General features: G+C 49.3%; 1 protein-coding gene across 5 annotated transcripts in view; it reads right to left on the reverse strand.

Annotated features, from left to right (window-relative positions):
• LOC147457218 (tRNA/rRNA methyltransferase (SpoU) family protein) overlaps positions 1–13,257 on the reverse strand; it is a 241,074-nt gene that overhangs the window by 124,769 nt on the left and 103,048 nt on the right. For 4 of the 5 annotated variants that reach the window (XR_015188091.1, XR_015188090.1, XM_086512176.1 and 1 more), the window contains one exon: positions 12,957–13,031. The exons of the other annotated variant lie outside the window; for it this stretch is intronic. Coding sequence is in view for 2 of the 4 variants with exons in the window: in XM_086512176.1 (XP_086368302.1) it covers positions 12,957–13,031 (75 nt within the window). In the remaining 2 variants the exon portion in view is untranslated. The remainder of the gene's footprint in view (positions 1–12,956; positions 13,032–13,257) is intronic. 5 annotated transcript variants of the gene reach the window in all.

Below are 13,257 nucleotides of genomic sequence, written 5' to 3' on the forward strand. Positions count from 1 at the left end.
GTGTTAAACACCATAGCCTTGGTTTTACCAAGGTTTACAGACAATCCACTATCCTCTGCAAAACTGTGTAATGCATCCAACTGTCGATGCATACCCTCTGGAGAGTCAAAGATCAACACAATATCATCGACATATAACAACAATGGCACGCACGTCCCTGCCAGCTGGGCACCTCTATCACCCTCTTCGTCAATGTAATCAAACACCTCATCAACATACATACCAAATGGAGTAGGAGGCAATGGGCAACCCTCTTTCACCCCAATGGTGGACTGAACTAAATTAGATATCCCCTCCGGGGTGCGTACATGTCCCATCACTGATCTGTATAGAGCCATAATCCCCCAAATCAACACTATGGGCACTTCCATCTACTGTGGTTTACGCATCAATCGAGCTCTCGGAACCATGTCAAATGCTTTGCAGAAATCCACAAAGCTACAATAAATCCATCTCCCATGTGACCTGCCCTCCTCATTGATGGCTCTGAGTGTCAAAATATGATCAAGAGTGGAGAAACCCCTCCTAAAACCGGCCTGGCCCTTTGCACGTACACCCTCACCCTCTGCCCAATTATTCAACTGCTTCTCAAGAATGGATGCATACAACCGTGCCAATGTGTGCCCAACCATAATAGTGCAGTGATTCCCAGGCTCTGTTGGATCACCTGCCTTGAAGATAGGCACAATAGTAGACAACCTCCAAGTCTCAGGTAAAGCCTCACACATGGCACGATTGAACACCACTGCAGAACCTCTACCAGCATATCTCCAGCATGTATAAAGTGCTCTTCTACTAGACCATCATGATCATATGTCCTGCTAATCCTCATCCTGTCAATGGCTCTCTTTACCATCTCAGCAGTAAAGAAGGTGCTGGTAGGTGGGCATGGCTCTGTAGGATCTCGAAGGGGGTCCTGTCCAAGAACTGTATATAACGATGTCGCATACTGGCACCACACATTAGGAGAAGGGAGGGGAGTGCTCATGAAAGAATCACCAGGCCTCTCCTGAGTCTCCACACAAGAACAACTGATACAAGTCTCGCTCCATCTGAGCCGAATAAGCTCGTTTCTTTCGTTGCACAAGGCACCGAGAACCAATCCGAGACTGCCTGTAAGTGATGACTCCTAAAAGAAGATCTCTCTGGAGCTGGGCTCTCATCTTTCTGCACTCCTCATCATACCAACTATTCTGGGGCATGCTCCCAGAATGTCGCCTCCGACTCGACTGAGTGTGTGGGTATGCCTCTAATGCTGCACCATACAGTGTCTCTGTCAGTAAAGTGGTGCACTCCTCCACTGAGAGACCAGGACTAGCAATGCATACACGACTATCAATCTCCTCTGTATAAACCGTCTCGAGTAAATGTATAACGCGTATGTGACCTGCCTCCTGATGTCTGGACTGTACTATAGTGAAATGAAACGGACAATGTCAAAAGAGCATGATCCACTGCTACACCCACTAGTCTGGCTCCCACTATGAAATCCTGAATACAAGGAATAAAGCTCGACTGTGCCATAACATAGTACATTGTATTGGCCATGTGTGTGTTTGGAAAGCACGTGAAACCCTACTCCAGGAAATCGATGTAAGCCATTAAGTATGCATGTGTGGTCATCATCTCCGCGAGAGAGAGAGAGAGAGAGAGAGAGAGAGAGAGAGAGAGAGAGAGAGAGAGAGAGAGAGAGATATGAAATGAAATGAAATGAAATATTAACCTCTTCAAAAGGCCAAAATGACCTATGAGACTAATATTAGGTCTGGGTCCAAAAAAAAGTACAAAGAGCTCAAAAGACAATAGTTGGTAGGGGTGGGGTGAAAACTGATACAAGTGGAATACAAAGGGGTGAGCTGATACAATGGAGCTCTCTGACAGTCGAGGCATCATATACATATATATAAGTATCCAAAAGGCTATAGAGATTCAATGTCCTCCAAGGTAGGCACTCTGTCGGAACGGCTCCTATGTCACGCCAGTATGGTATGGATCCTTTGTCGCAGTCTGCGTCAATGTCAAGAGGGCCCCCTCATCCGTGGGCGACGGGACCGCCCCAACTCTATCGCCCAATCAAGCGGTATGCCTCTGGTGCCTCTGGTGTTGTTATGATGTTGCGGCTGCTCAGACTCCTCTGTTTGTGACTGAAAGAAACCTGTAATCTTCCGTTGTTGCTGGATCTCTCTCATTGTGCCCTTCTTCAAGAGGTCCTTTCTGTGTTCGCGAATCTCCAGTAAGTATATTCCGAGGCATCTCTAATCTTGGTATCTCAGGACTCTAGAAAGTGGCCCAAAACCCTCTCTAAATAGACAATGAAAGCGGCCTCATATCTCATAATATACTCGGCAGTGACATATGTAATGTAGCTCTGTCTCTGGCTCTATCTGGCACACCTGACAAATCCTGGACTCAGCAGGTACTCCTCTAAATCTGCCAGTCTCGATCTCCAGCTGATGTGAGGATGTATGTATCTGACCAATAGCACATCGGCTCCCGTGGGATAGATGAGTGTCCATGTATTCTGGTCTGATCATAAAACCATCCTCCGTGGGTTGAAGAAGATGCTCTCTATAGAAAGTCATCTTCGTACCTAGCTCATGTGTAGGTTGTATCAATGTTCTCTTCGTATCCAGCTGAATCAAGTCCTGTCTGATGAGCCTAGTAATCTCTGCCCCTAGTGAGGGAGATGGAGGCTGCATCTAGAGAGTACAGAAATGGGGGTGGCCGATCCATACTAAAGCCATGTAACCAAAACGAAGATGCCATCTCTGCATACCAACATGATCTATCTCCCTGTAATGCCAGCTGTCGCAAAGATTCTAGTGCTAATCGAGCATATCTGTCTCTTGGGAGAGCCCAAGTGCTATGCATAAATGAAATTGATCGAGTGAGTGCCTCCACTACCAATGGAGGCGCAGCGAGCTCCGCCCTAACAATGTCATGTGGTACTGAGACCTTGGCCCTAATCATCTAAGAAATCATAGACACCAAGGGCTTCTCCATACATCTCCATCCATCAGTGCTGCCAGCTCTACTATGGTGATCAACTGAGGGGCCCCATATCTCTACTCCGTACAGCATGGCCAAAGTGACCAAAGTGTCAAAGAGCCAAAGCTTTGTCCGAGGTTCCTGGAACTGAACCTGTGAACATATCCTCTCAAGTCTCCCAAATGCTGCATAGGCATCTGCGTACACCACAGTCTCTTGACCATATGTAAAAGTGGGGGCAGACCTCCTTACCCACTGCGCCGTGGTGTTAAATACCATTACCTTGGTCTTACCAAGGTTCACAGACAATCCACTGTCCCGTGCAAATCCATGCAATGCATGCAAATGAGGCTACATCGCCTCTGGAGAATTGGAGATCAACGCAATATCATCAGCATATATAGCAACGGAATCCATGTCCTTGCAAGCTGCGCACCTCTATCACCCTTTGCATGTACATAATCTGAAAACTCATCTACATATATCCCAAAGAGAGTCGGAGATAGGGGACAACCCTGCTTCACCCCAATGGTGGAGTGAACCATGTCAGACATGCCCTGAGTAGTGCGTACCTGTCCTACCATTGTCCTGTATAAAGCTAAGATCCCCCAAATCAGCTTTGTGGCTACCCCCATGTCCTGCAATCTGCGTATGAGTCTGGCTCGTGGCATTGTATCAAAGGCATTGTGGAAATCCACAAAGCTACAATATATCCTCCTGCCATGGTGTCTACCCTCCTCAACAATGGCTCTCAGTGTCAAAATCTGGTCAAGAGTGGAGAAACCTCTCCTAAACCCTGCCTCTCCTACTGCTCGTAATACGTATGCCCTCCCTCTTTGCCCATCCACTCATCTCATGCTCAAGAATTGATGCATAGGCCTAGCCAAAGTGTGACCAACCATGATGGTTCAGGAATTACAGGGAAGCATAGGATCTCCCGAGTTGAAGATAGGCACGATAGTGGACATACTCTAGGTCTTAGGGAAACCCTCATACACGGCTCTATTAAACATCATAGCATGAGACTCTGCAAGCATATCTCTAGCATGAATAAAGTACTTTGCTACCAAACCATCATGATCATGTGCTCTTCCTGCCTTCATCTTGTCAATGGCTTTCCTTACCCTCTCAGTAGTACAGAAAGTACAAGTTTCTGGGCATGCCTCTAGAGGGTGAGGCAAAGGTGGTTGCCTTGATGCTGTGTAGAGAGATGTAGCATATTCCCCCCATCTCTCTGTGGAAGTGATGGCTGTGGAAGTGATGGCTAGAAGTGGAAAGTGCTTATTGAAAAGCCTCCATGCTTCACTAGAGTCCTGACTCGTAAACAGCTGCTGATACAGATCACGCTCTAATTGAGATAGGTAAGCCCTCCTCTTTCGTCCCACTAGGAGGCGGAAGATAATCCGTGATTGTCTATGTGTAGTAGTACCCATGAACCCTCTCTTTGTAATCTGATTCTCATCTCTCTACACTCGTCATGATACCAATTGTTCTGAGGCTTGCTCCCAGATCGTCTCCGTGTAGGCTGGCTGTGGGGATATGCCTCTAAGACTGCATCATGTAGTGTCTCTGCCAGAATATGGGTGAGCTCATCTAGTGGTCGTAATGGCACCTGAGTGCATAGCTGCCTGTATATCTCATCAGTGTACACGTGATACGTCTCCCTCATGAAGGTTTACCGAGTATGTGTGGAGACCTCTCCCAATGGAGCTGCACTGAACTCGAACGATAAAGTGAGACAAGATAGCATGATCGACTGCTATCCCAACCGGCCTAGTTCCCCCCACAAAATCTTGAAAGGAAGGAATGAGTCCTGGCGGAGCCATAACATAATCCACTGTACTAGCGCCATGTCGGTGTGGAAAGCATGTAAAACCACCAACTGCAGGGAATCTCTGTAAGCCATTCAAAATGGCCAATCCATTGTAGTTCCCATATCAGTCAAGTATCTGCCATACTCAGTGTGCTCTGCATCCTGTGATAATCTAGAAAGGCCCATTTCTGTAATATCAAGCTCTCGCATCAACTCCTCTGAGGTATCATAGAATACTCTCTGGTGATGGGCAGTCCTAGCATTGAAATCCCCCAAGATAATAATGTCGCCGTCTCTGGAAAACTCCCATATATCATCATCTAAAATAGAGAAGGGGGACTGTCCTCTAGGTGATGCATAGATTGACGTACTACGAGGGAAATAGCAAATAGCGATGTAGAGATATTCGCCTGTCTCTGCCTTCAGTCTCACCCAGATGTACCTAGAATGCGCATCCCTACGAGCTATACGTATTAGAGACTGTACCTCCTCATTGAATAAGACTGCCACTCTTGAACCTCGTCCTCTGCGCTCTGATCGATTCTCCTGTCTACAAGTTGTCTCCCATCTGTATCCGCTTACATGGGGCATGGATTGCCCCGGGGCCTGATGCATCTTAGAGTAGAAAATGATGTCTCTGCCTGTGAAACTATCCTCAAAGGCACATAGATCCATTACAAGTCCATGTAGCCATTCTGAGTGTGGTCCCATAGGTCTCGCACCGTCATGCGGGACACTTCTCCAAAATAACCACTCGTCCATCCCTGTAGAAGGCCACTTTCCCCTTCTCTCGAGCTGTCATTATCCCGGGCATAACTTCTTTCATATGAGCAAGTTGTGTGAGTGTGAGGTCATCTCCAAGGAATATGCCCGTTTTCTTTAGCGCAGGACGCTCCTTCAAGAAGTCCTTCTTTGCCTCCATGGATGAGAAGCGCATGATTAGAACTCTTTCTTTTGAAGTCTCTCCATTTCCTTGTGTCTTCTTCCCTACCCTCCATGCCTTTGTATGAGTAGCCTCACTACCCATCATGCGGAGAAGTTCTTTGACTTCCCCTTCTACATCATCTCGGTCTTTTAGACAGGTTATTCGTATGTGCAAAGCTCTAGTCTTCCTTCGCTGCTCTTCTCTAAAGTCAAGTTGATGATTGTAGGAGTGGGGATAGATGTGGTTTATTTCCCTTTCCCTTTCTTAGCGACTTCTATCCATTTCTCGGCCTCATCCACCTTCTTCTGTGTCTTCATGATTACATCCACCCACGAGGACGTCTTTGCCCCATTCTGTTTCTCTTCCTCTTTGATCATCCGTACTTGTTCCTTAATTACCTTGATTTCCTCTATCACCGAGGGCTGGAATTCACTTCCTCTAGTCCATTGCTTGCTTTATCTGCAAGTTCTCGTTTAAGGGCTGAGATCTCTTCTTTGACTGCTTGTAAATCCGCCTTAAGTGCTTGTATCTCTACGTGCAAGTTCTCTTTCTCCTTCTTCCATTGCGTGCCTTCGTTGAGGAACATTTGAAGAAGGTTTGCCTTCTCCTTCCACCATCCTTCCATCTCTCCTTTCCACTCCTTCATCTCCCTTTCCACTTATGCTATCTGCTGGTTTGTAAGCATGAAGGTTGCCTTCGTGCGGGACTTGCAGACTGGTGAAGCGCTCTTGACCTCCATCATAACGGCCCCTATTTTCTATTCCTACAAGCTCTAAGTCTACGCGAGTCCCCCTTCCTTTGCTTTTACCATAAGGGCGTGCTGCAGAGTCACTGATTTGCTGCTGCTCGACGTACCCTATGTGAACCTGGTGGTGAGAGCTACTTTGCGTAAACCTGCCAGCATGCAAACCTGCTCCCAAGTGGCTTGCGAACCTGCCCTCTCTGTTCACTAGCGGGCACCACCTGCTGCAGATAGTGAGCGTGACCTGTTGGTCCCCTTGGTATTGTAGAATGAGTTCCCTTGGCACTGAAGACCTCCCTTCCCCTGTGCAGTCACGTGTTGCTGTTGGTCCAGCCCTGCGCGATCAGCTCCCCCTACGTTTCTGCACATGTGCGCGCTCAGCAGCCCACCATTTCTCCTACAAGCCTGCTCACGCTAAGACAGAGAGGGCTACGTGCTCAAGAGCCCGCCATTTTCCTCCTGCAGACCTGCTCGCGCTACAGAGAGAGAAATGAAATGAAATGAAATGTTATATTAACGTCTTCAAAAGGCCAGGATGGCCTATGAGACCAAACTGATACAAAAGTGGTGAATCTGTTACAATGTCTGGGTACCTTAGTACTAAAGTACTAAGTGCGAAAAGTGTGAAAATAAATGTGAAAACTAAATACAAAGTATTAAATAAACTTCTTAGGAGCATTCCAGGTGTCTGGCTAGAATGCTTCTAATCCTTTGTTGTAGTCTCCTCCGATGAAGTGTGCTTCTGCATCTCGATCGTGGTCGTCTCAGAGAGAGAGAGAGAGAGAGAGAGAGAGAGAGAGAGAGAGAGAGGAGCGGGGGGGGGGGGGGGGGGGGGGGGGGGGGGGGGGGGGGGGGGGGGGTTGTTTTGTTGTACTTTGCTGCCTTACAGGCCCAGCGCGCTGCTCTCCATTGCACGTCGTCACCTCCCCAGCACGCAACTCATCCCCAATCAGCAACAACAGGTCGTTACCTCCTCCGCACGCAGGTCATCCCCTCCACACGACTGCTCGCGCTAAGACAGACACACCTACGCGCTCAGGAGCCCGCCATTTCTCTTGCAGGCCTGCTCGCACTAAGACAGAGAGGGCTGTGTGCTCAGCAGCCCGCCATTTTCCTCCTGCAGACTTGCTTGCGCTACACACACACACACACACACAGATTTTTAACGTCTATAAAAAGGCCGAAGTCGGCCTATGAGACAAATCAAAGTACATGCGGTGGGTGTCCTCTGTGTATCCATAAAGCATAAAAGGTACAAAAGTAAAAGTAAGCTATCCTATAAAAGGTACAAGAGTAAAAGTAAGCTATCCTGTGAAATGACTGGGGGAGGAGGTAAGTGATACAAGGGCGGGGGGGGAGCTCCAAAAATGGGGGTAAGTACAAACATGAGATTCTATCCTATCTCTAGCTCCATCCAATCCCATAGTCAGGATGTAATACATAATGCATGGGCGGATAGGGTGTGAACAATCCGCATAAGATGGCGGCTGGGTCTGCGAAAGCTTGAATGCGTCGCTCCTCCAAAGATCTATAGTAGTGCTCCTCGATCTCCTGAATCTCTCTCTGGTGTAGGCGAGGTGCCCTACGTCCATGGGTATGTGGGCGTTTGCGAGCTCTGACCTCCTCAGCCTACTGTAGAGTCAATCCTCTCTAGATGGTCGGAGGTGATGGTGCTACTGTGGGCCTCTGAAAAAAGTCAGTGAGCTCTGTCTGGCGCTCATCTCTCCCACCTGATGCCGCCTGGAGGAGGGAGTCCCGATGCTGCTGTGCCTCTATGAGGAAGCGGCCGAACTGCCGCTGGTCTCTGGACTCAAAAATCTGATGTAAGGTGGGCTGATCTACAAACAAGGTCGGATATCTGCCTCTAATCTTCTCATATGCTCTACATCTGCATACATAATGCTCCTCGCTCTCAACCTCTGCTGTGCAAAGTCTGCATATCCTCTCTGCTCTGGGAACATGTGCAGCTCTCCCTGCCTCAATCTCTAGCTGGTGTGATGATACTCTGAGCTGTCCACACACACACACACACACACACACACACACACACAAAGAAAGAAAGAAAGAAAGATTTTTAACGTCTATGTCAGGCCGAAATCGGCCTATGAGACAAATCAAATGTACATGGTGTGTATGTCATCCGTCTATCGGAAAGACAAATGAAACAAAACTGATACAAAACTGAACTGAATGTAGGTAGTGGAGTATCTGAGCAGGCATGGAGCTCTATCTCTCTAGGGGTATATGCATGTCTATATGGTCAAGGTAGTACAATCATGAGAATGCATCAAGCTATCTAGCTCCATCCTGTACTAACGGGGGGATGTAAGATGTGGTACATGGGCGGGGCTGGTGCCAAGGCTACCCGGATGAAAGCTGTCGGGCCGGCCCTCATCTGAGCTACTCGCTCCTCAGTGGCACGGCGCTCCCGAGCTCGGATCTCCTCGATCTGTCGATGGTGGGAGCTCGCGCCCCTGTAGCCTGTGACTCGTGGTCGTCCTCTAGCTCGGCTCACCTCCGCCTGTGGCAGTGTCACTCCCCTCTGAGTGTCTGGTGAGGGAGGGGCGGCAATCCTCTGAAAGAAGTCTGTGAGCTGCGACTGTCTCCCCTCTGTCTGTGTAGCTGTGTGTGGCTGTAGTAGTGTGTCCCGATGGCTCTGTATCTCTAGTAAGAAACGTCCGAGCTGTCTCTAATCTCGAGAGTCCATGATCTCTCGGAGAGTGGGCTGTCCTCTGAATAAGGCCTCATACCTACCTCTGATCTCAGTGTATGCTCTGCATCTACATACAAAGTGCTCCTCACTCTCCACCTCCTCTGTGCAGGCTCTGCAGACTCGCTCCTCCTTGGAAACACCAATATGTCTCCCGATCTCAATCTCTAACCTGTGTGAAGCCACTCTCAGCTGACCAATCGCCACCCGTGAGCTATGTGGCATATATGTGTCCATATAGCGTGGTCTCTGTATGAACCCACCAGACAATATGGTGAGAAACTGGTCTCTGTAATCTAACATCCTCGTCCCCAAGCCAGGTGACTCCCAGAGTCTCCTAGTGTATAGCTGCCACAGATCCTGTCTCAATACCAAGTTCCTCTCACTGCGAGAGAGGTGAACATATGGTGAGTGGGGGTCGTACTGGAATGGTGGTAGGCTCTCCATGTCAAGACCGTGTCCCTCAAACCATGCTCTGACCTGTGAGTACCATGCTCTCTCATGCCCACTCTCTGATAGCTGTATAGCTGCCTCAAATGCTCTACGAGTAAGTCTGTCAGGAGGTAGCTCTCTCATCCTCTGGATGAAGCAGACTGTCTGGAATAGTGCCTCTACAACCATAGGTGGTGTGGCGAGCTCGGCTCTAATAATGTCATGTGGCACTGTCTTCTTGCTGCGGAGCAAGCGCGAGATCATACATACCTGTGGCCTCTCAAGCTGTGTCCACTGGTCAGCTGTCAATCCTGGTGCCCATACTGCCGCCGAGTACATCAGGGCCGGGGTGACTAAGGTGTCGAAAAGCCACCCCTTCGTGCGGGGTTTGTGAAAGTGTGCCTGGTGGCATCTCCGCTCTAGCATGGCCAGAGCTGCATATCCTCGGGTGAGCCTGTCAGCAGCAGCCTGCCTCATAGTGAAGGGTCCTGGTAGGCTGGTGAATGTGATGCCAAGGTAGACATAGGAGGTGACTACATCAACCTTTCCTCCTGCTGCTGTGAAGGTGGCAGCGCTCCTCACTGCACTAGATGTGTGAAAGATCATAACCTTGGTTTTGCCAAGGTTCACAGTCAACCCCCTGTGTGTGCTGAATTCGTCCAAGGCCTGAAGATGGCGTTGCAAGCCCTCGGGTGACTCTGAAATCAACACAATATCATCAGCATATAACATGATGTGGACCGGAGTACCTGCCAAGTCGCTCCCCTCTCCCCCTGCTCGCAGTATGTAGTCGGAGATCTCGTCGATGTAGAGCCCAAAGAGTGTCGGGGAGAGTGGGCATCCTTGCTTAACACCAATGGTGCTAGCAATGGTCTTTGAAAAACCGCCTGGGCAACGAACTCGACCCGTCACCCTCTCGTAGAGAGTATATATGGCCCAAATCATCTCTGTTGGTACCCCAATGCTGTGAAGGCGCTGGAAGAGTCTCTCGCGTGGGACTGTGTCAAAGGCCTTGCGGAAATCCACAAAGCAGCAGTAAAGCCTCTTCTTCCGCGCCTTTGCCCCATCAATGAGGCAGCGCAGAACGAAGATGTGATCAGTGGTGGAGAAAGCTCGTCTGAAACCTGCCTGGCTTGGAGCTCGTAAACCCCCGGTCTCTGCGTAGCGGCTGAGCTGTGCCTCAAGTACTGCTCCATATAGCTTGGCCATCGTGTGGCCAATCATGATAGTCCTGTAGTTCCCTGGGTCCAGGGTGTCGCCAGATTTGTGGATAGGCACTATGGTGTGCTGTGTCCACTCCTCTGGGAAGCCCTCCCCTATAGCCCGGTTGAAGACATGTGCAATCAACGGGGCTATAGTGGAGGCCGCATAAATGATGTGCTCACTCTCTAATCCAGTATGATCAGCTGATCGTCTGTGCTGCATGCGGCGTATGGCCCTCTCTACCATCGCTGCTGTAAAGAAGGAGGAGCACGTGGGGTGTGGCCCGTGTGGCTGTGGGATAGGAGGCTGCCCTGGCACCTCATAAAGTCGCTCTGCATAATCATGCCATATCTGTGGATCCTCAATAGCTGTAGTCGGACGTGGCTCGCGCAGGGTGCGCCATGCCGTCGCGCTATCCATGCTCATGAATAGGCAGTATAGCTCAAGCTCCTGTGCCTCTTCGAATGCTCGCCGCTTTTGGCGTGTCAGCGTCTTCATATGCCGTCTGGCCTCTCTCTCTGTGATCTCTCCTAAGGCTCGCCGTGCACGGAGGCGTCGGTATAGCTCTCTGCACTCATCATCATACCAACGGTTCTGAGGCATAGTCCCGGGGGGGGGGGAGTGCGTCCTGTGTGAGTGGTGTGTGGAAAAGAGCTAATAGCTCAAGTGTGGAGAACGGAAGAGATATGTGATGTGAGAACTGAGAGTGGTGTGGATGGGTGGAGGAGGCATAGGCCATGCTCGACCTCGGCCGAGTAAAGAGAGGCTAGCTCATGTGTGAAATGGATGGTGGTGTGTGGAGTGTGTGCTGTGGAGCTGTGTGGGATGGTATCTCCGGTGATGGAGAAAGAGAGGTATGTGTGGTCGGCTCCGATGGGTATGGGTGGAATGGTGAAGGATGTGATAAGGTGTGTAGCCTCCCTGGGTCCCAGAATGAGGTGGGCCACTGGGCCATCCCGTTATAAATAACGAGACGGTGCTGGGAGCCAAGTCGAAGTAGATGTCGTCCGTAGGCTGTGACTGGAGCTCTGTCTGCTGTATCTCTCATAGTAGCCTCCTCATCTAGAGTGTGTAGTGCCTCTGGGTCCTCGTGGTCATATGCCTCACACTGCTCACTGCGCGTACGAGCATTGAAGTCTCCCATAAGGAAGACTTCACCCAGTGTGGAGTACTCCATAATCTCCTCCGTGAGGCATGCGTACGGTGACTCCTGCTCAATAGGGGCGAATCTGGAGCCTGTGGGAGCAAAGTAGCAAAGGGCAATGTAGACGATCCTGTCTCGTGAGAGCTCGAGGCGAATCCACATGTAGCGGGCCTGTGGGTCCCGGGCAACAATCTGTAGTCTGCTGTGAAGCCCCTGTCTAAAGAGTATGGCCACTCCTCCTGAACCGCGAGTGGTGTGCTGGCGCATACATCCCCGATGTAGAGACTCCCACTGGCCTAATGGTCCATGGAATGTTCATTTGGTATCCAAGGTTGAAGGAACCAATGCAATGAGAGAGAGAGAGAGAGAGAGAGAGAGAGGGGAGGCTAATTTGATAAAGGCGTGTGGGAGGTGTGTGTGTGTGTGTGTGTGTGTGTGTGGCTGGGGGACCGGGCGGGGGGGGGGGGGGGGAGGGGTGTTGAACGAAAGGAATCCTAAACTAGGTGGGAGGTATCCAACGCCAAAAAGGTAGCCCAAAAAGTCCCCCAAAACAGCGCAGTCAAACGGTCAAACTGCTCATTGCCCAGTCAAACGGATGCCGAAAACTCTTGGACGGGGACGTGACCGGACATGATCAGACGGATCGATCCGTCCGTCCAACGAAAACAACCCTGCCTAACTGCCTAGTTCACACTAATCGGACATACCTTAAGCACCCATACCGATGTCTAGGGATGTTACGGCTTCCCTTCTTATCTTTAGGTAATGTCCTCGGCAATCTCCATTACATTCTAGTGCCTTCATGCATTTTATATTACCAGATATGTTGTCTTGTATGGGCATTGAAAGAAGCAAAAATAAAGGAAGTCGTGAATACCTTTTTTAAAAAAGAACAGTGGTGTTTGCAACAGATAATGAAAGCCAGCTAAAAAACTGGCAGCTTTCGTACAGAGTATGAAAGATAACTCCCTACAGATTATGTCTAGCGCTGTGTTTTACCAGGTAAGGAAAGCGGAGGCAAAGTTGTACTCCAAAGATTTCAGCATATTGACGAACAGAAGGTAGATTGTTTTTCTAGATACACACAAGCAACAAAACTCTTTAGAAACATAAAGCATCCATATTAACAAAACATATAACCTGTCTATAATTTATGGGAAAGCGCACAGCATGCCAGTTGCGATCAAACAAAATAATAATAGATGCTAAGGATTTCCGTGCTTTCCACAGTTTGCAAGTAGCACCGTTAGTTTCCTAATTTTCAACATTGAATATGAAGCAATAACAGAAAATGTTCATT

The sequence above is a fragment of the Adiantum capillus-veneris genome, chromosome 5 (genome assembly GCF_014529385.1).
Source record: "Adiantum capillus-veneris isolate H3 chromosome 5, ASM1452938v2, whole genome shotgun sequence".
NCBI classification, from domain to species: Eukaryota; Viridiplantae; Streptophyta; class Polypodiopsida; order Polypodiales; family Pteridaceae; genus Adiantum; species Adiantum capillus-veneris.